Genomic DNA, 27,837 nt, shown 5'->3' on the forward strand with positions numbered 1-27,837 from the left:
GTCTATCCAAAATTTACCGCTCCACCTGCCTTATATGTGCCCAGCCATCTGCCCCCTTTTAAAGTGCCCAGCCATGTGCCCCCTTTTATAGTGCCCAGCCATGTGCCCCCTTTTATAGTGCACAGGTCCCCATTTTACACATAGCGGCAGGTACAGGTCCCCATTTTACACATTGTGGCAGGCACAGGTCCCCATTTTACACATTGTGGCAGGCACAGGTCCCCATTTTACACATTGTGGCAGGCACAGGTCCCCATTTTACACATAGCGGCAGGTACAGGTCCCCATTTTACACATTGTGGCAGGCACAGGTCCCCATTTTACACATTGTGGCAGGCACAGGTCCCCATTTTACACATTGCGGCAGGCACAGGTCCCCATTTTACACATTGCGGCAGGCACAGGTCCCCATTTTACACATAGCGGCAGGTACAGGTCCCCATTTTACACATTGTGGCAGGCACAGGTCCCCATTTTACACATTGTGGCAGGCACAGGTCCCCATTTTACACATTGTGGCAGGCACAGGTCCCCATTTTACACATAGCGGCAGGTACAGGTCCCCATTTTACACATAGCGGCAGGTACAGGTCCCCATTTTACACATTGTGGCAGGTGGTGGAAGGAGGGAGAGAGAGAGAAAGAGAGGAAGGGAGAGGGGCTGACTTACATTTGAAGCGGTTCTCGCCGCTCTTCAGCCGCCTCTCCCTCCTCGTCTGCGCGGCTCCCTTCTCCCTCCTCCGACGGGGTTTCGTTGAATGACGCGTTTGCGCCGTGACGTCACGACGCAATCGCGTCATTCCGCGAAACCCCGCCCCCCCGAGCTGGGCACTCGGGAGAAGGGGGTTTCATGGCGGCGGCACCGCGGGCCATCAGACGAGGTCTGGCGGGCCGGATTTGGCCCGCGGGCCTTGTCTTTGACACCCCTGCTTTAGATTTATAACTAATAACTTGCAGATAATTAATTTACCAATGACCTCTCTTAGAGTAGCAGACTGTTGCCACAGATACAAAAAAATATATTATTTTTAGTGCATATTTTATTTAGAAAGTAGCAAGAAAATGTGATCAATCCTGTTACCTAGAGCCTAGATTGTGGCATTGCAGGTGGGCACTGCAGTTACACCTCCCCTGTACTCCTTCACAGGGAGCAGTAGCGGATCTTGCCACGGGCAAGCTGGACTTTTGCCCGGGGCGCTGCCTTCCGGAGGGCGCCGCACCACGGCAAGATCCGCTGATGCTGTGCCCCCTGCTGCCGCTGCCCGCTGTCCCCGCTGTGAAGGGAAACTAGACGCTACGCGTCTAGTTTCCCTTCGTGGGCTGCCCGCTTTGAAGGGAAACTAGACGCTACGTGCCTTCTGCCTTCCAGGAATAGATTATAGTCACAGAGAGCATAAACGCACAGCGATGGGTGCAGCTATAGTGGGTGCCAGAGCCGTAACTAGACTTTTTTGGTGCCATGTGTCAGAAAGAGAACTGGTGCCCCCCCCTCCCCTTCACATTTTTACAATAGTGACATAAAGGCAGCGCATGCCTCTCACTACACTACACTGCATGAAAATTGATTTGGACACCAATCCCCTGTATACTACATTGATGCACTCGTCCGGAGAGCTTGCAGCTACTCAGCCACAGTACCCCTCATTAAATAACACATTTCAATATACTGCCACACCCAGGACTCAATCCCGAAACCTGCTGCATCCCAACCAAACACCCCAACCACCGAGCCACTTGCTCACCACATAATAACTATGAGATTACTAACTATATGAAGCTACCTGTACCCCATAAAAAAAAACCAGAACCATAATCGAGCAGATCCATGCAGTGTGCAGCCACACATCCAATCCATTGCAGTCACACACCACATAGACCTGCTTAGCCGCAATACTGATCACCCCTTCACAAAGTACAAGGTAAGATTCAAATATTTAGAACTCTCCAGCATGGAATTCTCTAGCTGTCTATGCAAGGGAAGATAGCTCAATGAATAGAGTGTCCGACTGCAATAGCATAGGCAACCAGTTTGAATCCTGGACTCATCAGCTTCCCAAAATGTAATAAAGGACAGTGAGACTGAAGAACAAGTCAAGTCCATGAATGCTGTATAGGTATTAGCGACAAAAGGGGTGGGGGTAGGAGACACGGGTGGTCAGGAGATGCTGGACTTCAAAAAGGTGGGAAGCTGCAAGTGAAAGTAATTAGATAATTCATAATTGCTTCCAAAAGTTACCCCTACCCTGCAGCGCTATGTGTGGAGCACACTCCGCACACACCTAGTTACAGATCTGGTGGGTGACATTGTTATGGGGCTCAGAGGCTCTGGACATAGATTATATACTGCACAGTAGTTGCATACCAACTGTCACAAATGTGAATTTTATGAACACGGAGCAAGACCTAGGCGTTGGTTTGAGCTGGAGTGTGAAGCTTAATGGGTTCCTCCTCATATGGGAACAGCAGAAGTAAAAGGCAGACAAAACTGGGAGAAGTGCCAGAGCAGGGACTAGGAAAAGGCATGGCATTAGAGTCACTGGATTGTCAGAGAAGTGTTGCGTTGGCTGGAATCTGGAACAGGGGACTGCGGAGAGCACCCAGTACTATGGGTGATGCTAGTAATGTGAATATCTGCTGCTACAAGTGTATGTAGAACAGGATACTGCAAGGCTCCCTACAGGATGGTAATTGGCACTGAAGGAATGTGTAGCAAGTAAACGCTATAGTTTAGGATACGGTGCTGAGCACCCAGCTAAGTTGTAACTGGCGCTGAGGGAGTGCGCAGCAAGCAAACTATGTAGTGCTGGTAATAACAGTGAGTAACCAGCAATATGGTAACTGGTGCTGAGAAACTATGCAATAACGGGTATCAGCAACACTGGAAACAGTGGTGCGCACCCAGCTATATGGTACTGTAACTGAAGCTGAGGAGGAAAGCAGTAGCAGGTATAAGCAGCACTAGAAATAGCAGCCAAGCAATGGGAAACAAAGCACACTGTGGGAGGCAGGGTTGCATCTACGAAGCAAAGTTGTTCTGGCAAGAAGCAATGGTCTGCAAGAAGTATAAATAGTATGCTCAAACCACTGATAGGCTGCTGCAGTCAGGTGAAGGGAAACCAGTGCAAGATTGGGTGAGTGACGATCATCTTACTGAAACTAAGATGGTGGCCTCCATGCTCCAGTAGCAGTGGGATTAACATTTGAAATCTGAAAGTTCACGGCGGTGAGCATTGCATGAACACAGCTAGAAGGCTTGAAGAGTGAGTGGAATGCAAGGAAGTGGCAGCGCTTGCTTGGGTACTGGGTCGAACAGTCTGATGTGGAACACCAATTTCCTGTATTTGCCTGCTAAGCTATTGGGTCCTAATTGATTCCCAGCCTAAATGGGGTGACATTGTATTTTCAGTGAGAGTTGTGTGTAGTGGATGATATAATGATAAATCGGCACTGTAATGTGGCATAATCTGACTTGTTTATTGTAATAAACATAATATGAATTGAGGCACAGTAATGTGGCACAATAAGGGCTAATTCAGATGTGGACGGAGCAGCTATCGCTGCTGCTTCAGTGGAAGCAGCAGTGATAGCTCTGTATGTAAATGCTGCTGGAGGCGCCTATTATAAGCAGACGCCTCCGGCTACAATAGTGATCCGAGCAGTGTCCTAGGATTATATATTTATTAACAGATTCTTATATAGTGCAGCATATTCCGTTGCACTTTACAATTAGAACAACAGTAATAGAACAAAACTGGGCGAAAACAGACAGACATAGAAGTAGGAAGGCCCTTCTCGCAAGAATCTATATGGAAATAGGCAATGATACACAAGGATAGATGCTATCTATTGCATAATGGTCCACCAGTTTGCAAAGGTTCTTAATGCGTCGTATGATATTAGCACCCACCAATGTTAGCTAAGGGTCAGGAGGGTGTGAGAGTAAAGAAAGACAAAATATGTGAGGTTATGTGTACTGTACAGACAGGATGTATTTAGATAGGGAAGCATTGAAGGTTATGTGGGTGGGTCTGGAATTTGATTGGCTTGTATGAAGAGGTGAGTTTTTAGGGAACGTTTAAAGATTTAGAGACTAGAGGTGAGTCTTGTTGTGCATCGGAGGGCATTCCACAGAGTCGGTAAAGCCCGGATAAAGTCCTGTAATTTTGAGGGGGAACAAGTAATACATGTGGATAAGAGACGCAGATCGGATAGGTTGGGTAAAGAGATATTTTGCGATGAGTGAAGAGATGTATGTTGGTGCAGTTTGGTTAATAGCCTTGTATGTAAGTAAAAATATTTTATATTGAATACGGTAGAATACCGGAAACCAATGGAGGGACTGAAAGAGCAGATATGCAGACGATGAATGTCTAGCGACGAAGATTAGACTCACAGCTGCATTCAAAATGGATTGTAGTGGTGAGAGCCTATGTTTGGGAAGAACAGTCAGGAGACTATTACAACAATCAATACAGGAGATAATGAGAGCATGGATTTGAGTTTTTGCTGTGTCTTGTGTCAGATATGGTCGTATTTTGGATATGTTTCTTAGATGTATGTAACATGATTTTGAGACATATAGGATATAGGCATTGGATCACTGCGTGTATGTATAGCCTGTGAAATGTTTATATATACTGTATGTTTAAGTATATACACAAGGTGCTATGCACAAACGATTAAAGTGCATAGCACCTTGAAAAAAATGGCATTGAACATAGGTGGAATTATGCCTGCACTTTAATGATTTAATACACATTTATTCATATTGAAAAAAAACTGATAAGTGTTGCATGGCTCCTATCTCTGCATTATTTGGGGACATGTCAGTCACCTTAAAGGAACCCTTAAAGGAGGCTCTTGCATGGGTGCCTTGGTGGGTGGTCCTGGATCAAATCAATATGGTCAAAGGGATAGGCAAAACCAATGTCGGTGGCTGGCAACCATATAACATGCGAACAATCAGAAGCACAACAGTAGACAACCACAAAACTGAACCTAAGGATGTAGAGGTATGCAGAATTTACTAAATTGAATTATTTTTTTCCAAATTAACAATAAAAAACTTTTATCCTAGAGATTGCTGTGAAAAAAATTGATACTCTAGGGCGCCGTGATTCAAGAAAGTTTGGGAACCACTGTGTAAAAATGCTTTAACTTTTCAGTAGTTCACAATAATAAAATAACATTCAATGAATGGGATACTAATACAGCCAGTCTGCTTTATTATGTATTCTCTGGTATTCTATTCTTTAACTTTATTGACTCTTTTTTTTCATGTCCTGATATTTGCCTTCCTAGAGCCTCTCTTTTTGTAAAGAAGGGTAATATAATTTTGTTCCCTTTTAGAACCCCTTAAACAAGTCAAGATGTGCTAACTATAGTGCAGTGGTTTCCAAACTTTTTTGAATCACGGCGCCTTAGAATATCAGAATTTTTTTCACAACACCCATAGGCCAAAAAATTTTTATTGAGAAATTTAGAAAGAAATATTACATTAAGTAGATGGCGTTTATATGCCATCCTTAGGGTCAGTTGTGTGGTGAGGGACAAGATTTGCTTCTGTTTGGCCACATATTTTATGACTGCCAGCCACCAGCACTGGTTTTGCCTATTATATTGACCATGAATAATTTGAATTGGTCCTGGACCACCAACCCAGGTTACCCCTGCAAGTGTCCCGAGGCACCCCATGGAGCCACGGCACACAGTTTGGGAACCTCTGTTGTAGTGTTTGAATTTATTGGCACCGTACACATTCTAAATATATGTTGTTGTTGTTTTTTAAAGATATATTAATTAAAAATAATAAATAAGCCATGCCATCCTTTGATTATTTTACAGTATGCATGGATTTTTATATGTGGCTTTTAGGCAACCATATGTATTACATAACAAATATGTAACAAATAAAATATAATTTCTTGCTATCCGAGATGTGTTTGCAAATATATTCAAAATTCCAGAGTGGAAATACTGTTATATTAAAATTAGTGTATGCTAATAAGAAAATGAAATCAAATTTAATATGGTTTCCATGGAAACCTCATCTGTTTTATAGTAAGTATTACAGAATAACTACAATGTGAGATAACGCATTTTGTTTTTGTATACAGGGTTATACTGACACACTGTGGCCAAAAATATTTATTTCAAATATAGTTTTACAATCCACAATCCACAAAAATACAGTTTGTGTGGATCAGTAATAAACTCATTATTTATTAAACTGATGACATTCTGTAAACCATTTTTTTTTTTTTTGCATTGTGCTAAATGCACATCTGTTGCACAGATACACATAGGTCTCAAGAAGTGCATAGAGAAGGGCTATGAAAACAAATTATAAATGTCACATCATAATTCAGTCTGTTAACATTTTAGAAACTCTCAATTCATCCATTAAAATATTTCAGGGTTAACTTCACTTGTGGTTTAAATAAACCATAAGTAAGGGGATTGTCTTTATTAAATACAGTACTTTTACTTTGGTCAAGTGATGTGATAAAACTCAACCTGTATGCATTTCACTCATGTGATCTATCTACCTACAGTACACTGTGAAGTCACATCAGCAGATACAGCTGATAACTGATATTTCAATACCAAGTATCAACTTTTATACCATAGCTGAGTGAAATCACAAAGAGTGTTTATAATGTTAGCGAGTCACATGATCAGCATGCATTTCACAATCTATCTATCTATCTATCTATCTATCTATCTATCTATCTGTACAATATGTTAAGATAAGCTTAACTTATACTATTAGTTGTCTGTAGTACACTGCTTCCTCTAACAATAATGATATGGAAATTATGAATTTAATGAAAATATTTATGCCCAAATGTATTAAGCCTTAAAAAGTGATAAAGTGGAGAGTGATAAAAAGCGATAAAGTACTAACAAATCAGCTCCTAACTGTAATTTGTCAAACACATCCTGTAACATGGCAGTTAGGAAGCTGATTGGCTGGTACTTTATCACTCTCCACTTTATAAGGAATAATACATTTGGGCCTTAGTTTACAGAGTTACATTAACAATGGTATACAGTATTTAGCTGTCTAGCTATTTCGTTGATTGTTACCTGATCTGCTTCAGGTGTGAATTCTCTTCTCTTGGGTGGTTGACCGGCTCCGGGTCGGAATGCTCCCATAGGGATGTTAAGATTAGCCTGGTAAAAAATGAAACCCATTAGTTGAACAGTATACAGAATTTGTTCTCTTAATAGACAATTAGAAAGTCTAAGCTATGAAAAGATCAATCTGATTACATTAATTGAACATTAACCCAGAGAGTTGTTCAGAACAAAATATGCTTCCTATTATCCCAAACTGAAAAGAGAAAATTAGTGTTTTGTTTAGTATTATATTAGCTTTTTTTATCAATCATTTTTATTGTTTTTCTTTTCTTTTTCTTTTTTTCCATTAACCACGGAAAAGGGGGAGGAATACAGAAAAAATAAGTGGGGAGGGTGGGAGGGGAATCAAGATCCATGACATCAGTTCCAGCAATACGTATAAATAAGAACAATATTTAAGTAAGAAGTGAAAAGATTTATGCAATCACGTCTAATCATGTAGAAGGGAAGACTACTCCCTTGGGAGGATTAAGCGATGTCTAGGAGTAGTGTTGGGCCTTCCCCAACTATGGTGAACTCAACTGAGCCATTTGGCAAGAGGGGAGTAGGCAGTAAATGAGTACGGTATTCCCAAAGTCTCCATCTGGAAAACATAATGAATTTTGCGTGTAAATTTATGGAGGGGTAGAGGAGAGCGACAATTCCAATATTGCGCAATGGTCGCTCTAGTGGCAATAAAAATATGTCCCAACACATAGCGGTCTGAGTTAGATATGTCTATTGGATATATATGGAACAGAGATAGGGAGGGTGACTCTTGAAACTGTTTGTGAAGAACTTTATGGGCCAAAGTAAATACTTCCCCCCACAATGAGCAGATTTCAGGGCAGCCCCAGAACACATGGTAAATATCTCCTATCTCCATACAATTCCTCCAGCAAAAATTAGATTGGGAAGCCCAAAGTTTGGATGAGGTGAAATAGAGTCTATGTAACAATTTAAATTGCATTTCCAGTAGTGATGTGCACCGGACATTTTTCGGGTTTTGTGTTTTGGTTTTGGATTCAGTTCTGCGGCCGTGTTTTGGATTCGGACGCGTTTTGGGAAAACCTCCCTGAAAATTTTTTGTCGGATTCGGGTGTGTTTTGGATTCGGGTGTTTTTTTACAAAAACCCATCAAAAACAGCTTAAATCATAGAATTTGGGGGTCATTTTGATCCCATAGAATTATTAACCTCAATAACCATAATTTCCACTGATTTTCAGTCTATTCTGAATACCTCACACCTCACAATATTATTTTTAGTCCTAAAATTTGCACCGAGGTCGCTGGATGACTAAGCTAAGCGACCCAAGTGGCCGACACAAACACCTGGCCCATCTAGGAGTGGCACTGCAGTGTCAGAAAGGATGGCACTTCAAAAAAATAGTCCCCAAACAGCACATGATGCAAAGAAAAAAAAGAGGCGCAATGAGGTAGCTGTGTGACTAAGCTAAGCGACCCAAGTGGCCGACACAAACACCTGGCCCATCTAGGAGTGGCACTGCAGTGTCAGACAGGATGGCACTTCAAAAAAATAGTCCCCAAACAGCACATGATGCAAAGAAAAAAAGAGGCGCAATGAGGTAGCTGTGTGACTAAGCTAAGCGACCCAAGTGGCCGACACAAACACCTGGCCCATCTAGGAGTGGCACTGCAGTGTCAGATAGGATGGCACTTCAAAAAAATAGTCCCCAAACAGCACATGATGCAAAGAAAAAAAGAGGCGCAATGAGGTAGCTGTGTGACTAAGCTAAGCGACCCAAGTGGCCGACACAAACACCTGGCCCATCTAGGAGTGGCACTGCAGTGTCAGATAGGATGGCACTTCAAAAAAATAGTCCCCAAACAGCACATGATGCAAAGAAAAAAAAAGGCGCAATGAGGTAGCTGTGTGACTAAGCTAAGCGACCCAAGTGGCCGACACAAACACCTGGCCCATCTAGGAGTGGCACTGCAGTGTCAGACAGGATGGCACTTCAAAAAAATAGTCCCCAAACAGCACATGAAGCAAAGAAAAAAATAGGCGCAATGAGGTAGCTGTGTGACTAAGCTAAGCGACCCAAGTGGCCGACACAAACACCTGGCCCATCTAGGAGTGGCACTGCAGATTTCTAGCGAAAGGATGAGTGCTTTCATCCTCATGTGAAGCTGAACCACTAGCCATGAACATAGGCCAGGGCCTCAGCCGTTCCTTGCCACTCCGTGTCGTAAATGGCATATTGGCAAGTTTATGCTTCTCCTCAGACGCTTTTAATTTTGATTTTTGGGTCATTTTACTGAAATTTTGTTTTTTGGATTTTACATGCTCTCTACTATGACATTGGGCATCGGCCTTGGCAGACGACGTTGATGGCATTTCATCGTCTCGGCCATGACTAGTGGCAGCAGCTTCAGCACGAGGTGGAAGTGGATCTTGATCTTTCCCTATTTTACCCTCCACATTTTTGTTCTCCATTTTTTAATGTGTGGAATTATATGCCAGTATCAATAGCAATGGCCTACTACTATATATACTGCGCACAACTGAAATGCACCACAGGTATGGATGGATAGTATACTTGACGACACAGAGGTAGGTAGAGCAGTGGCCTACTGTACCGTACTGCTATATATTATATACTGGTGGTCAGCAAACTGTGCAAAACTGAAATGCACCACAGGTATGGATGGATAGTATACTTGACGACACAGAGGTAGGTAGAGCAGTGGCCTACTGTACCGTACTGCTATATATTATATACTGGTGGTCAGCAAAATTATGCACTGTACTCCTACTATATACTACAATGCAGCACAGATATGGAGCGTTTTTCAGGCAGAGAACGTATAATACTGGTGGTCACTGGTCAGCAAAACTCTGCACTGTACTCCTCCTATATAATACTGGTGGTCCCCAGTCCCCACAATAAAGCAGTGTGAGCACAGATATATGCAGCACACTGAGCACAGATATGGAGTGTTTTTCAGGCAGAGAACGTATAATACTGATGGTCACTGGTCAGCAAAACTCTGCACTGTACTCCTCCTATATAATACTGCTGGTCCCCAGTCCCCACAATAAAGCAGTGTGAGCACAGATATATGCAGCACACTGAGCACAGATATGGAGCGTTTTTCAGGCAGAGAACGTATAATACTGGTGGTCACTGGTCAGCAAAACTCTGCACTGTACTCCTCCTATATAATACTGCTGGTCCCCAGTCCCCACAATAAAGCAGTGTGAGCACAGATATATGCAGCACACTGAGCACAGATATGGAGCGTTTTTCAGGCAGAAAACGTATAATACTGGTGGTCACTGGTCAGCAAAACTCTGCACTGTACTCCTCCTATATAATACTGCTGGTCCCCAGTCCCCATAATAAAGCAGTGTGAGCACAGATATATGCAGCCAGGGCCGTCTTTTCATATGGGCTCAATGGGCTCTTGCCCAAGGGTCCCAGGAGTGTAAGGGCCCTAGGCTGATAGCTGAGGGTCCCCTCTTTCCAGGGGTACCAGATTTTTGAAAATTGGCCCTGGGGAACCAGAGATATCCAACTTCAAAGCAGTGGTCACCATCCAAGCCTGTTAATTGTTATTCCCAGCCAGATATCTCGGGTTCTTTCTGACTTAGAGTATTTCTGATGGTATAATTCAAAAGCCGGGACTCTTCCCTGTCAGTGGACACTGGCAGCTTGTCTCTACTATACCCAGAACCAGAGATATCAACCTTCCAGCAGCTGCTCCCTGCTCCATCTCCACGCACCTGGTATGCAATTTTATATATTTGTTGGTGGATTGCTCTGGCTCCTGAACTCTGATCTCCAAGTCCCCAGTATCTCCTGTAAGGTGGGACTCTCTAGTTTTTTTTATCCTGTTAAAGCTAAGAAATCTATTTCCAGAAACTGGAGATATCTGCAGTAAAGCAAGCTGCCCTGACCCCCAGAAAATGATGAATATTAAGCCCACTCCACTATCCACCCCTCCCCTGTGTATTAAACACCCCATACCACCCTGGAAGTCATGTACCAGGGCCCCTCCATTCCGCACAATGTCCCCTTCTACAGTTTAGTGTTCTCCTTCCTGCCCCATTTGTGCAGTAAAGGAGTAATTGGTAGAAATTATTTCTCCAGGTCCTATATGCTGAGCGAAAGATAGAACACACCCTACCCACCGCTGATGGCACCCCCCACCGCTGATGGGTGGGTAGGGGCCCCAGTGCATTGCTGTGCCCAGGGGCCTACACTGCTGTTAAGACGGCTCTGTATGCAGCACAATGAGCACAGATATGGAGCGTTTTTCAGGCAGAGAATGTATAATACTGGTGGTCACTGGTCAGCAAAACTCTGCACTGTACTCCTCCTATATAATACTGCTGGTCCCCAGTCCCCACAATAAAGCAGTGTGAGCACAGATATATGCAGCACACTGAGCACAGATATGGAGCGTTTTTCAGGCAAGGAACGTATAATACTGGTGGTCACTGGTCAGCAAAACTCTGCACTGTACTCCTCCTATATAATACTGCTGGTCCCCAGTCCCCACAATACAGCAGTGAGCACAGATATTTGCAGCCACCTGAATAAAACTGAGAGGACGCCAGCCACGTCCTCTCACTATCATTTCCAATGCACGAGTGAAAAATGGCGGCGACGCACGGCTCCTTATATAGAATCCGAATCTCGCGAGAATCCGACAGCGGGGTGATGACGTTCGGGCGCGCTCGGGGTAACCGAGCAAGGCGGGAAGATTCGAATCTGCCTCGGAACCGTGTAAAATGGGTGAAGTTCGGGGGGGGGGGGGGGGGTCGGATTACGACGAACCGAACCCGCTCATCACTAATTTCCAGATGGTTATTACATTTAGAGAAACGATGTACAGTAAGGTAGGCAGAATCCCACTGCTGAGGTGTAAACATAAGGCATAATTCAGACCTGATCACAGCAGCAAAATTGTTTTCTAATGGGCAAAACCATGTGCACTGCAGGGGTGGGGGGCAGATATAACATGTGCAGAGAAAGTTACATTTGGGTGAGTTATTTGTTTCTGTGCACAGTAAATAGTGGCTGCTTTATTTTTACACTGCAATTTAGATTTAAGTTTGAACACACCCCACCCAAATCTAAATGTCTCTATACATGTTATATCTGCCTCACCTGCAGTGCACATGGTTTTGCCCATTAGAAAACAATTTTGCTGCTACGATCAGGTCTGAATTAGGCCCATAGTTTGCAAGTCAGATTCCCATTGTAATTGCGCTGGTGATTTTCCCCCTGTCTCGTTGCCTCTATGGAATACCAAAACGGTATGGAACCTCTAAGATTACCAGTCGACAACTTAGACAGAATATTGGGTGGTGGGAGTTGCAAAGATCCGGAGGATCGAAGCATGCTAGAGAGTACTGTGTGTATATGTGAACAATTCCCTGTGGGGGAGATTGTACTGAGATTACCAGGAAGAGAACGGGGTAATAGAGGTATTGCCCACAATATCAGCAATGTTAGTTAGTCCACACGAAAGCCACACCGTGACGTTCAAATCAGGGATTAGGTGAGAGAGAGCAGAGACAGGTTGCGAGTGGAAAGAGAAAGACATTTGGAAGAGACCACTGTGGCATCCCACGCTTTCAGTGAGTCAGAAATGGCTTGAGGAGTACCAATCAGTAGAGGATGTAATTGTTTAGAAGTCCACACTAACTCCATAATGGGGTAGTAAGGTAGCAAAATTCTCTCTAAATCAACCCAGGGTTTGGAATTAGGGGGTAGAAACCAGTCACTGATCTGTGCAACCAGATAAGCATATTGATATGCTAATAAACCATGCACTTCTAGGCCACCCATATGTCTAGCCCAGGCTAAACGACTAAAAGTTTTGCCTTTCCAGATATATTGTAAGACTAGAGTGTATGGACTTGACAAGTGAATTTATGGGAAACAAGATATGGGATTGTACAAAAAAAATACATTAATTTGTGCAAAATTGTCATCTTAAATGCAGCTAGTCTACCCGGCCAGGTTGACTCAAATTCCATCCAACTCTTTAACAAAACATCAATCTGATTCAAAAGGCGCAAATAATTAATCTCCACTAGTCTAGACGCGGAGTTGGGGATGTTAATACCCAAATACAAGAGTCCTTCTTCCAGTTATATTTATAAAGTAGTTTAAGTCGGTTCAGTGTCCCAGGACTCAAGTAGAAAGGCAAGGCTTCAGTTTTGATAGTGTTTAGTTTGTAAAAGGAAGCTGCACCGTATTGATCCAGGATATCATGTAGGGCAGGAAGCAAGGGTTCTGGTTTGGTGACAAAGAGAATCACATCAACCGCAAACAAACTCAATTTGTGCAAAGACATGCCTACCTGTATCCCAGGTAAGGACAAGGAACTATGTATAGTAGCTGGTAGGGGTTCAATACCAAGAATATACATAAACAGAGAGAGGGGCAGCCTTGCTGGATTCCATTGGAAATTACAAAAGGGGAAGACACAAAGCCATTACTTAGTACTGTACCAGTATAAATAATTGATAACAATCAGTGCGCTCAGCAGCCAACACAAATGGTGGTTAAAGTATCACCAATACTTTACAAACATGAACTGGAAAAAATGGTTTACCACCCTTTATCTTAAGGCGCTTCTTAATAGATCGTCAGATAGATGTTCACCCTCAATGTTTATAGGGATGATTACCCTTTAAGAGATAGAACATAACACAAACATAGCGTAATACTGTAACTACAATGTAATGCACAATATATGGATATAGGTCCAGACTCGTACCAAATGAGGTGGTCTACTTGATAGTAGACGAAATTCGCTTTTTAAGGAGCGGATCACCGACTTGGAGGTATTCTGAGCCTACTTGCTGTATGGGAATATTTCCTTATTCAACCGATTTGACATGTGTGAAGGAAATAACACTGGGATAGTGTATTACCATTAAAAATTTGTCAGTGTTTAAACCTAGATCCACTTTCTACCCTTCTCATTTAAAAGGCTGTTTCGTGGAGACATTTGCAAAACTAGTAAAAGAAGACTGTGAAAAGTTAGAACTTGAAAAAATCAAATTCAACTTATCATCAAAAGAAAGACAGGCAATTAAAACCCTCACTGCCGATAGGGAATTAATCATTAAGCCTGCAGATAAAGGGGGAGGCATCGCCCTCCTTGATAAGAGTAATTATGAGGCAGAAATCTATCGTCAATTAGAAGATAGGGTCACCTATAGGAAAATACGGGGAGACCCAACAAAAAAGATACAAATACAGCTAAAAGAACTGATAGATAAATATAACAAAAAAGGAATTCTATCAGATACAGAAAGTAAATTTCTATCTGTCGAATATCCTATCACACCTACCATCTATATTCTACCCAAATTACATAAAAGCCTCACCAATCCCCCCGGAAGACCGATAATATCCGGGGTGGACTCACTCACTTCAAACTTGTCACAAATGGTTGATTTTCATCTTCAGCCATTCGTGACACTTAATCGGTCACACTTAAAGGACACGACTGATGTCCTACGAATCTTAAAAGACATCATATGGAAAGATAATTATTTTTTAGTTACAGCAGATGTGAACGCCTTGTACACCATAATAGACCATCAACAAGGCATAGAGGCAGTAAAACAAACCATATTTACGTCCAATTTGGCCACTAACCTACAGGATTTCATTCTAGAAAGTATACATTTTATTCTCTCCAATAATTATTTTCTCTTTAAAAATGAGTTTTTTCTACAGAAGTGTGGCACTGCTATGGGCACTAGGTTCGCCCCCAGCTACGCTAATATCTTCATGGGGGCGTGGGAAGATGAGTACATCTGGAGCGAAAATGTCTGGCGGGCGAACCTAGTGTCCTGGCACAGGTATATCGACGATATACTGTTTATATGGGAAGGTACCAAGGAGTCGTTGGATCTTTTCTGTTCTTATCTTAATAACAATGAAAACCATATCAAACTAACGTTTAACATTGATAGGAAAGAGGTGAATTTCTTGGATCTTACCATCTATATGGAAGATGGTCTGATCAAAACAAAAAATTTCATAAAACCTACTGACTCAAGATCATACATTAATAGATCTAGTTGTCACCATGACAGCTGGTTGAACAGTGTGCCTGTCAGCCAGTTTAAGAGATTACGACGTAATTGTACAGATCAATCAGTTTTCATAATGCAAGCCTCATCTATGGAGGAAAACTTTATTAATTGTGGTTATGCTAAGGGTCCTGTAGGAAAATCACTAGAAGAAATCACCACACTAGACAGAACAGATCTACTAACCACTAAGAAAAAGACCAAACAGACAGATAATAGATTCAAGTGGGCATTTATTTCTGAATATTCTTCCCAACATAAGAAAGTCGAAAATATATTGAAGAAACATTGGCCAATACTTAAAAAAGATCCAGTAATTGGAATGGATCTACCAGACAGGCCGACATGTATATATAGGAAAGCACCAAATTTGCAATCCAAACTGGTACATAGTTTCCACCAAACTGCCCCTGTGGGACCGAGAATAACATCGGAAGGTTTCTACAGATGTGGTTCCTGTATTGCCTGTAAAACCATTCCCAATAATTTTGGAAACAAAAAAACAGAAATTACCATCAATGAGAGAAAGCTCGTTATTAAAGAGTTTATTACATGCCATTCCGTCAGTGTAATCTATGGCGTTGAATGTACATGCGGCAAATTTTATATTGGACGCACTAGCAGAGCCTTGAAAATAAGACTAGGAGAACATCTTAGGAATATTAAAAAAGGGCTGGACACCCATGCCCTCTCAGCTCATTTTAAAAAAATACATGGGTGTGATCCTAAAGAAATAAGGAATTTTTATGCCCTTAAACAAGTAAAGTCTGATATTAGAGGAGGCGATTTGGCACAAAAATTAGCCAGAACTGAGATGCAAACTATTTTTAGGTTCAAAACATTAGAACCGCTAGGTCTCAATAAAGATTTTGAGACCAAATGGTTCCTTTGAGTCTAAATAAAAAATCGAAAATCTGTTGGTTTTTAGTAAATATGAAATTTTATTATGAATTTAACTGTTTTTATTTCTGTATTTCATGTACATATGTTTTTGCCACAATAAAATGGCTCCACGGAACAAGACCACCAATAACATAAGATCCTCGTACTTCCGGTGAGGGGTATCATGGAAGCAAACTACAAGTTTGTACGTTCACGCCAGCGGGACTTCCGTATTCCGGTCAGGTGACTTCGGCTACCAGCGTCACTTCCGGTGAAGGGTCGCCGCGTCAAGACGGATATGAACGTTGGAGACCGTACATCATAGGCTCCATGTCACTTCCGGTTTCGGAACATATAAAGATTGGGACAAGGAAGTCCTCTCTTTTGAACCGCATACATACAGCTTATGACCACTTCCGCAGGAACTGAATATATGTGATTGGAGGACGATTTCAGGTGGGAAACAAGTTTCCTAAGAAAATCGGGAAAATATGGAATGGACTTTCCTTACTATTGTTTTTATTAGGTATTTAGGTTTTTTAATGGCTAGATGATCCATGTCTGGTATTAGGTTTTAGATCAATTAGGATCCTGGGAGGATAAATACTTAGGGCTTACTGCTACCATCTACACCTTGAGGAAGATAACCATTGTTATTGAAACGCGTCGGTGAGGGTAGCAGGACTCCGGTGGACTTCTTGCCTGGCTGAGGACGATCACTCCTAGGGACGCCTGGCAGTTATCTTATACCAAATGCTTTTGTCTACCTTGGTAGACCACTCAGTCTGGTGAGAACCCATCTTTTAGACAATATATGTTGTTTGTGGAAATAAATTTTTAATGGTAATACACTATCCCAGTGTTATTTCCTTCACACATGTCAAATCGGTTGAATAAGGAAATATTCCCATACAGCAAGTAGGCTCAGAATACCTCCAAGTCGGTGATCCGCTCCTTAAAAAGCGAATTTCGTCTACTATCAAGTAGACCACCTCATTTGGTACGAGTCTGGACCTATATCCATATATTGTGCATTACATTGTAGTTACAGTATTACGCTATGTTTGTGTTATGTTCTATCTCTTAAAGGGTAATCATCCCTATAAACATTGAGGGTGAACATCTATCTGACGATCTATTAAGAAGCGCCTTAAGATAAAGGGTGGTAAACCATTTTTTCTTAGTACTGTACCAGTCGGGCAGCTATAAAATGCTGATATAGAGGATGTTATCGCTCCCTGTAGTCCAAAGTTGAACAGAACTGCGTTAAGGAAGTCCCAGTGCAAGCGATCAAATGCTTTTTCAGCGTCGAGTGAAAGAAATATGGCTTCACGTCTCTCTCTCTCGTTAGTATCTCAGCTAGGTCAAAACCCATGCGAGTATTGTCCAATGATTGCCTACCCCGTATACCTGATCCAGATGGATAAATTGAGGTAAAAAGGTCTACACGGGGAGAGTCTATTGGCAGTCAATTTAGAAAAGATTTTTAAATCTGTGTTAAGGAAGGCAATTGGCCTATAGTTTTGGCAAAGGGAGAGATCTTTCCCTTGCTTGTAAATGGTGACAATTTGAGCTTGTAACATTTCCATAGGGAGAGAACCATGATCAGTGGCATAAGTATAAAGACTAGTGAGGGTCGGCGCTAGGTCCGGAGCAAATTTTTTATAAAAAGAATTAGTAAATCCATCCAGACCAGGAGACTTCCCAGATGGGAGAAAGCGCAGTACATCCAGTATTTCCTGATCATTCCATTGGGGATTAATGGAATCTAAATCATCAACTGTAAATTTGGGGATATGTAAGTCTTGTAAAAAGAAGGAGATAAGGGTGGCATTAGGCTGGGGGACAGTAGAATCAAATTTCAAATTATATAATTTTTCATAGTAGCGGGCAATGCATCTGCATTAGCAGAAGGATTTAGCAGCGTCTTTCCGTCTGAGGATTGTATGGCTTTTATTCTGTTTCTAGTCTGGCGAATTTGTAATTTACGAGCGAGAAACTTGCCCGATCTATTACCTACTGTATATAACTCTGGAATTTAGTATGAGCAGACTGCATATGGGTCAAAAACTATTTATGAAGCTGGTTCCGGATAGAGACCAACTCCCGTTTCAATAAGAGGGAGGGTTGATGCCGATTCAGGGATTCTACCTGAAGCAGACGCTCTTCTAATTCAGCCTGACGACTGACATATTGCCTCCGCAGTCAAACCTGTCTGGGTAGCCACACCTCTTAGCACTGCCTTAAGAGCACACTAAAATGTGGGAATCAATGTGTCGGGGGGAGAGTTAGTTGCCATATAAGCAGTTAGAGCATTGGATAGAGCAGCAACTGCTTCAGGGGTGGACAACAAGTAGTCTTGAAACCACCCTGGCCGAGGGGGGATTTCGGAGTGGAAGCAGTCCCACGTCCACATTACTGCAGTATGTTTGGACCACACTACAGGTGTAATAGTAGAGCGGCAAGTATGTTGAAGCGTCCACTTGTCAAGCAGAATCAGATCAACACAAGAATATGAGTTCTGGAGGCAAGTGTGGCAAGCTGCTGCATTTAACATCGCTGTGGAGTATTGCGATCACAGGAAGTCAGTCAATCAAGTACAGTGTTGCAGCTGTAGTATTGACAGCCCAGCTAGAGATACCTGCTAGAGGCTCCTGTGACACTAGCAGGATACCCCAACTATGGCTGCTTAGTGGGGATGTCAGGAGTGCCCAAGTTAATTGTACCAAATAAGATCCAGGACAATTATAATACTGCCCCTGGCCAGCATAATTATTGGGATTATATATCCATTCTTGGATAAAATGCCACTTGGACAAAAGTCACGTGCACATTGGCTGATACTAATTATCTTTTTTGAGGTGACTGGATTCCTTAGTCTGTGGATGAACTCACTGTGATATTCCCTTTTGATTTACATCACTGACCATATTGATCAATTTTTCTAAGGCTTATACACAATCTATACAAGTGCAGTGAGAGTCCTAATTTGCAATTTAGTTTAAGTACACATAACCTTAGTGTCTATATGGAGTCCTCAGAGAGTGTACCTGAGAAATTGGGAAACTTTCTTGCAATTTGGGGTTGTTCCCCCTTATGTACAATTGGTGATTGGCCAACAACAGTCATGTTCTTTTAAGATCTTTTAAGATCCGTAGTTCTGATATTGCTGTTTTTTTTACAATAATATACTAAAATATACTGTAATTGTATACATTATTTTTGTATGTTCTTAGCTGTGCTTTTCAGTAATGGCTTCTTGGTGGGCAAGAAGGAGGGAGGGTCAGAACTACTTAAGCAAAACTATGCCACAAATATAATATAAATAATAATAATAATAATAATAATAATAATTAAAAAAAGATTTGAAAATAATCGTGTTCTGCACAAACCCATTCTGACATAATTTGCATATTGTAGGTATCACACGTACTCATAGAATGCGTTCATAACATGCACAAATAATGTGGTTCAATACACTATAATTTTTTATGACATTTTAAAAAATGAACACGTTTCATGACAGGTCTACCTACACCTGTGAGAATAAAGGGTATCCGTTTGGATGGTCGACTATGTTAAGGTCGACAGTCATTAGGTCGACCACTATTGGTTGACATTGACATGGTCGACATGGACAAATGGTCCTCACATGAAAATGATTGACACATGAAAAGGTCAACATGCCTTTTTTTTTTTAAATAATTTTTAACTTTTTCATACTTTACCATCCACATGGACTATGATTGGGAACGGTAACTTGTGCCAAGCGCAGTAGTAGCGGAGCGAGGCATTTTGCCCGCAGCATGGCGAGCGAAGCGAGCCATGCAAGGGGACGCGGTACACTAATTGGGGTTCCTAGTCATGTTACGGAAAAAATGACACCAAAAACAGTAAAAAAATCCATGTCGACATTTTCATGTGTCGTCCTGTCCCATGTCAACCATTTTCATGTGTCAACAACTAGTTCATGTCGACCATGTCTATGTCGACCAATATTGGTCGACCTAATGAATGTCGAGCTTAACATGGTCGACCATTCATACCAGAACCAGAAAAAAGCACGATCCACTGATTCATTGTAAAAATAACACAGATGAAATTTTAAAATACCTTTTTCCATCTTGTCTAATGGTTTCCTAGGGGAATAAAATATGAGTGGCAACTGTGCTACAATTAGTGAGGATAATCTTATGAGCACTGTGTGTCCCTGTTCAAATAAAATGAGAAGCAGCAAATATGGAAAATTAAGAATAGTGCTATTTTAAGATGTGTTGTCACTTCTCAGGGTTATCTTAGCTGTTCCAAATAAAGGGATGAGCTAGTTGTTTACGGAATTCAATGTTGTTGATTTTTATCCCACTTGCTACAGTATAATGTCAAAAACTAGTGCACTGTATAGTAACAATAACAATCCAATTGGCAATTAACAGTACATTGGTTCATTTACATGCACAGTGCTTTTATTTTAGTAGTCCTTAATTAATGCAGTTAAAATCACATAATAACAGATTACCATTAGATTAGTCCTGAAAATAGGAGGCATTGGTCAACTGAATTTACTGTGTAAAGGCCGTATTCACAGGCAGATGTGGGAGAGTTGTGTGCTGAGCGAACCGTTCAGCACACATCTCTCCCCCCGCTCAGCACAGCGCGATGTGTGCTGAACGTGCAGGTGGAGATGTGGGGGGGGGGGGAAGGGAGGCGCTTATTTCACCCAGCGGGTGAAATGAGCGACCTGCTAGATTGGCTTGCATGGCAGGCCAATCTAGCACCAGCGATAGCGATTCGCGGGGTTGCGCATCGCTATCGCTGTGGGGGGTACACACAGAGCGATCATGCTTAAAATCTAAGCAATCTAGTCAGATTGCTTAGATTATCGCTCCGTGAGTACCCCCCTTTAGGTAGGTGTATGTCCCAAACAGATAGTACAATTATACCACAGATTCACAATTTTTCCTTGTCTTAGCAATAGTACTGTCCAGACTGATTCAAGTGGATCTGTAACTTTCCTGAATTTAGTATATCAACTCCCAAGGTAAAATAAATATATTTTAAGAAATATAAACACTTAACTATTTTTCAGGCAACATTCTTAACCCCATGATAAGAAACACCTCCGTACAACACCATTTTCATTATGCAAATGGTGGAAATACACCTCACATACAGCTTGCTACTTGCATATAGATTTACTAATGCAAGATTGCCCCATTAAATATAGGGGGAGATTTATCAAAGATTGGAAAGAGATAAAGTATCAACCAGTCAGCTTCTGTCATTTTTCAAAGACATTCTGTAACATGACAGAAGCTGAATGGTTGGTACTTTATCTCTCTCCACTTTATCTCTATCCAAGCTTTGAGAAATCTTTCCCCCAAATCTCTTATCGACACTATTTTTCGGCAATAAGAAATGAGGCTTCGGGGCAAAATACCATGAAGGTCCTGTGGGGACATCACAAATATGGGGCCAGATGTAATAGGGTGTGAGATTTTTGTACGGGACAAACTCACACCTTCTTGTACATTAGAAGGAGCAAGTTTGCCCCCCCACTCGGCCAATGTAAAAGCCTGCAAGTTTTTAAGTTCAAGGCTATTACATTGTTTGAAAACTCGCACATTGGGGGGTCATTCCGAGTTGATCGTAGCTGTGCTAAATTGAGCACACTACGATCGTAAACTCAGACATGCGGGGGGACGCCCAGCACAGCGCTAGTCTGCCCCGCATGTCAGTGCCGCCCCTCCCCCCCCCGCACAAATACAAAAGCATTGCGCAGCTCCTGTGGCTGGCCGGGAGTTGTCTGTTGCCGCCGTTCAGCCCCCTCCCGCCCAGCGACCGCCTCTGTCTCAAAGGCGATCGCTGTGCACCGACGACTGCCATGCGTCGGTGCACTGCGGCGCTGGCGCATGTGCAGTTCCGACCCGATCCTTGCGCTGCGACAAACTGCAGCGAGCGATCGGGTCGGAATGACCCCCATTGTTATGTGTTTCATTACAAGGTGCGAGTTTGACAGAAGCATGCACAAATCAGTGAGATCCATGCATGCTTATGTCTGCGAAAGTTAAGAAATAATTAAAAAGTTAATAAGAAACTGACGTTCGGTTCCCCCCTAAAGCATAACCAGCCCCGGACTCTTTGAGCCAGTCCTGGTTGAAAAAATACAGGGGGAAAAAATGTGTGAGGTCCCGCTGTAATTTAACAATCAGCACCGGGCTCTTGGACCGGTCCTGGTTCCAAAAATATGGTGGGAAAGACATAAATCAGCACCGAGTTCCACTAGGCAGGGAGGTAATGCCACAGCCCGGGGTCAAACTTATATTGGTCCCCATGGTCATAGCATTTCCCCCCAACTAGTTAGCCCTGACCGGAGTAACCTGGGGGAGTGGGGACTCCCCAATAAAGGGGTTCTCCCTCTCCAGGCACCCATTGCCAGGGCTGAAGCCTGGTGCTGACAACATTTGGGAACTATGGTCATTAGAATTAACACAGCAAATAGGTTATAGGCAAAGCCAGGTTGGTTTTGACTTTAAACTAATGGCCTGCTTTACATGTAGTCACTATCTCACTGATATCATGCTGGCTTCCACAAATCACGGGGTATTACATTTGGCCGCTTGTGTCATATTCTATTGTAAAACATGCAAGTCCTTATGTAGGTTGGGGCAGAAGGGGACTGATATTACTTGCTAATACTGCAGATGTTAGAAGAGCAGATTTTCTAACCAGTTTCAGGTTTTATAATGTTATTTGATAATAAAAATATTTTAAAACATTACAATGATTAAATGCAAACAGTTATTTGCAAGATGGGATTAACACAAAAAATTAAACAGCTAATAAAAAGCCCACAGCTATAATGTTAAAATAGCTCTGTTTGGAGTGAACCAGGCCTGAGCTACAGTAGCTATCTGGAGCTGCTTTATGTGAGAGTGTCAGTGAGTCTGGGTCTGGGTTACACAAAAATAGTTTTTTATGATTTATTTTCTGCTTTAAAAAACTCTAATAGTCTAGAAACAGGCAGCAGTCACTACACTTAACCTGCAGTTCCAGGCCCCCAATTGAAGATAGAACTACAGTAGACTGACAGCGTTGGCAGGAGATAAAACTTTCAGCAGCTGTCCTCTCTCCCATGCCCTGCCTCCTCCAGCTCCAGCACTCTCACCTGAGATCGGTCACTCCCCTTTCACACCGCACAAATGACCCGGTATATTGCCGGGTCGACACAGGTCGCTGTGCGGTGTGAAAGGGGTCACTGCTGAATTCCTGGGTCGCCTGGGAATAAAGAAGGGTTATTACTGGGTCAGGTGCAGTGTGAACGGGTTGCCAGGTCGATGCGACCCGGGGCCCATTCACAGTATAAGCAGAGGTGGCGTAGAGATGATCTCATCTCCCAGCGCCACCTCTGCACCTGCCCACGATGCCGGCTCCATCCCCGCCCCTCGATGGTAACCAGGTCCGGCATATTGCCAGGTTGGGAAGCCAGTGTGTAAGGGTCCATTGCACAGGGTCACACCCAGGAAGGATCTGTTTCCAATTCCCGGTGCGACCTGGCATTGCCATGTGAAAGCGGTATCACAGAGCATGCAGGCAGTGTGGTGGCTTCCCCTCCTCTCTCCTCCAGGCTCTAATTCACTGGGTCCTGAGCCTGTTACTCACAGTCACAAGCTCTGCCCCCCAGACTACACAAGGAGCTGCTGCTACATGAAGCCTGGCAAGTTGTTCTATAATGGCTTCTTGATGAGTAGCATCGAGTAGTGTGTGTTTACTGTATGTGTGGTATACGTATACTATATTTGTGTGTACTGTATGTGTGGTGTGTTTATACTGTATGTGTGGTGTGTGTGCGGTATGTATGTGTGTGTACTGTATGTGTACTGTGACACTGTATGTGTGTGTGTAGTATATACTGTGTGTGTGTGTATATGTATCTATCTATCTATCTATCTATTATATATATATATATATAAATAGTGGTGTGGGGAGGTGAATGTGTTAATGAGCACTCGGATGTTGAAATTGATCAGTGAATGGGTAATGAGTGCTAGGTGGGGGTAGTTACTGAGGTGCTGTGTGAGTGTATTAACGGGTGCTGTGGGAGGGTTTGATGAGTGGTTGGATGGATGTGCTAATTGGTGCTCTGTGAGTGTAGTAATGGGTGCTGAGTGAGTGTATTAATGGGTGCTGCTGTGTGAGTGAATAAATGAGTGGTGCTGTATGTAGGAAGCTAATAGGGTGGATGAATGTGCTAATGGGTGCTGGGAAGCTCAACGTTTCCCTGCTCTTTGCCAGAGACCCAATGATAGCTCCGTCCCCTGACCTCCCAGCAGCCTCTGCAGCCTCCCGGGACCACAGGTGCCGGCTGCATGCTAAGAGGAACCCTCCGGCTAAATCCAGCAAAGCAGAGGGGGACCGCAAAAGAAGACAGCTTCACTGGAGACCAGGATACCGCATCGCAAGAAATGTGAGTATACATGAATTGCTACTTACCAAAGCTATACATTGCGATGTATAGTGCGATATATTAATTGTCCAAAATCCGCTGCTCATGCCTCTAAACTACTCTCTCTAACCTCCTCTCTCAGCCTCTCCCAATGGACTGACTCCTCTACTCATCGGGAGGGCCACTGTCTTGATCTAGTATTCACCAGACTATGCACCGTTTGTGAACCTCGGATTTCAGCGACTTCCTCACATATAAGACTGTCTACACTGCCAAACAAACACTTCCAAACTCTCATCTCTGCTCAAGCCTCTAACCCTAAACGGCTCTTTAATACATTTAAATCCCTTCTGAATCCTCCCTCACCTACCCCATCAGCCATTATCAAGACACAAGATCTTGCTTCCTACTTCAAGGAGAAGATTGATAAGATCCGACATGAAATGGTATGCTCTTCGTCAGCCAGTGACCTTCTCCGTTCTTTACCTGAACCCTCGGGCACTCTCTCTTCATTTGATCCCACAAATTAAGATGAAGTATCATCACTCTTCTCATCCTGCTTCTCTACTACCTCTCCTCTTGACCCTTTACCCTCACAAATAATTAAAGCTCTATCTCCGGTGCTCATCCCTACCTTAACTAACATTTGTAATCTCTCTCTACTGGTATTTTTCCTTCACTTTTCAAGCATGCAGTGATTACTCCAAGTTTGAAAAAACACAATTCTAACCCTAACTCTCTCTCAAACTACCACCCCATCTCTCAGCTCCCTCACCTCTCTAAGCTACTTGAGAGACTTGCCTACACTCGACTCACACACTTTCTTTACTTACACAACTTATTGGACCCACTTCAGTCAGGCTTCCATTCCCAACACTCCACAGAGACAGCACTAAAAAAAGTGGTTAATGATTTGGTCACTGCGAAGTCTAAAGGCCATTACTCACTTGTTAATCTTCTAGATCTAGCTGCTGCTTTTGACACTGTTGACCACTCTCTTCTCATACAAACACTGCAATCCCTAGGTCTTAAAGACACAGCCCTTTCTTGGTTACTATCCTACCTATCTAAGCGCTCCTTCAGTGTTCGCTTCTCTGACTCTACCTCCTCTTCGCTACCTCTTTCAGTTGGAGTACTGCAAGGCTCAGTCTTCATCTCTTGGTAGACTAATCAGCTCTTTTGGATTTCAGTATCATCTGTACGCAGATGTTACTCAAATCTACCTATCCTCCCCTGATTTGTCTCTATCTGTACTGGGCCGTGTCACTGAATGCCTTTCTGCCATTTCATCTTGTATGACATCTCACCACCTCAAACTTAATATTTCAAAAACAGAGTTAATTATATTTCCATCGGCAAATAGTAGTTACCAACCTGATGTCTTTATCACTGTTGAAAACTCGACAATCAACCCTACCCCACAAGCTCGCTGCCTAGGTGTTCTTTTCTCCCCACATTCAATCTGTCTCAAAATCATGTTACATGCATCTAAAAAACATATCCAAAATACAACCATTCCTTACACAAGAAACTGCTAAAACTCTAATCCATGCTCTCATTATCTCCTGCATTGATTATTGCAAAAGTCTTCTAACTGGTCTTCCCTAAACGAGACTCTCATCACTACAATCCATTCTGAATCAGGGCCAGCCCAAGACTACATTTTTTGATAAGCAAATATAGATTTTGCCCCCTCCCCCTTTCCCATGTATAGTGGAATAAATTATATTATACCCACACAAAAGCTTAAGGGGTATATGCAATTGCGGTCGAATTCCCGAAAATGTCGAAAAACGGGACATTTTCGCCCAAAAAAAAAAAATCGACAATGCAATCCAGTACTTTTCGTCAAAAAAACGGACTTTACAAATTCGACTTTTTGAAATTCGACATTTGTCAAATTTGACATTTCTGCAATGGTACAAATGCGGCAATTCGACAAAAGTATATTCAATTGAAGTTTGGAAATTCGACAACAGTGCTTTTAGACAGTTAATTCGTCATTTTCAATCCGCCACACTTTGGTGGCGGAATCTAATAAAAAAAATTAAAAACATGTTTTTTTTGGTGTTTTTTTATTGGTAATAGCATATCTATTTATATTAGAAGGGATTAGGTACTTGGTTTGTCTATTTTGGAGGCACAAGTATTATTTATATATTTTTTAAAATATGATTTTTTGTTTATTTTTCTTTTTAAATGGAATGGTAAAAATCAGAAAAAAAATTGCGTGGGTCCCCCCTCCTAAGCATAACCAGCCTCGGGCTCTTCGAGCCGGTCCTGGTTCTAAAAATCCGGGGGAAAAACTGACAGGGGATCCCCCGTATTTTTAAAACCAGCACCGGGCTCTGCATCAGCATCGGGTATGGAGGGGGGACCCCACGCAATTTTTTTTCGGGTTTTTTACCGTTTTTTCTCGTTTTTAAAAAATCTAATCAAAATCCGTCAAATCGGCCGTTTTTCGACAGCGGGACTGTCAAATACGTTTTTTATTGAATATGTTGAATTCCGGCACCCACTTGCCGGAATTCGACGGTCGAATTGTGTCGAATTAAAAAACGGGCGAAAAATTGCCGCGATTCGCCTGCAATTGCATATACCCCTAAGAGCATTAAGTGAAATATAAATAAAACTAAACTGGTACATGCCTTTATTAAAGAGGGCACTATATTGTATAATATTAATTTTAAAATTATCTCTGCTGTCTGGCTTATAATACAGTGGGCACCATATTAAATAATATTAATTTTAAATGTGTCCCTGCTGGCTGGCTTATAATACAGAGGGCACCATAAACGTATCCCTGCTGGCTGGCTTATAATACAGTGAGCACCATATTAAATAATATAAATTTTAAATGTGTGCCTGCTGGCTGGTTTATAATACAGAGGGCACCATAAACGTATCCCTGCTGGCTGGCTTATAATACAGTGAGCACCATATTAAATAATATTAATTTTAAATGTATCCTTGCTGGCTGGCTGGCTGGCTGGCTTATAAAACCAAGAAATTACTGCAGACAATGGGGGAGATTCAAATGTTTGAAAAGTCAGTTGGGAGTCTGTTTTTTCCTATCTAATAGACTAGAAAAAACAGACACCCAAACGACTTTTCAAACATTTGAATCTCCCCCAGTGACTGTCTGCCAGGCCCAGGCAACAGAAATAAACACTTAAATAAGAAGAACAAACTCATTAATAACTAAATGAGAAGAACATACTCTTCTGGGAGCTTAAGCATGGCAGCGGAAAGGCGAGGCTGAGGGCCACCCGCTCAAACATGTCTCCCTCGCTGAGTCCA

The 27,837-nt window shown here is 42.4% G+C and overlaps 1 protein-coding gene across 1 annotated transcript in view; it reads right to left on the reverse strand.

Annotated features, from left to right (window-relative positions):
* Positions 1–27,837, reverse strand: part of SMPX (small muscle protein X-linked) — a 178,504-nt gene that overhangs the window by 103,404 nt on the left and 47,263 nt on the right. The window contains exon 3 of the mRNA XM_063955769.1: positions 7,090–7,176. Within this exon, the coding sequence (XP_063811839.1) occupies positions 7,090–7,176 (87 nt within the window). The remainder of the gene's footprint in view (positions 1–7,089; positions 7,177–27,837) is intronic.

Source organism: Pseudophryne corroboree, chromosome 2, assembly GCF_028390025.1.
Source record: "Pseudophryne corroboree isolate aPseCor3 chromosome 2, aPseCor3.hap2, whole genome shotgun sequence".
Taxonomy (NCBI): domain Eukaryota; kingdom Metazoa; phylum Chordata; class Amphibia; order Anura; family Myobatrachidae; genus Pseudophryne; species Pseudophryne corroboree.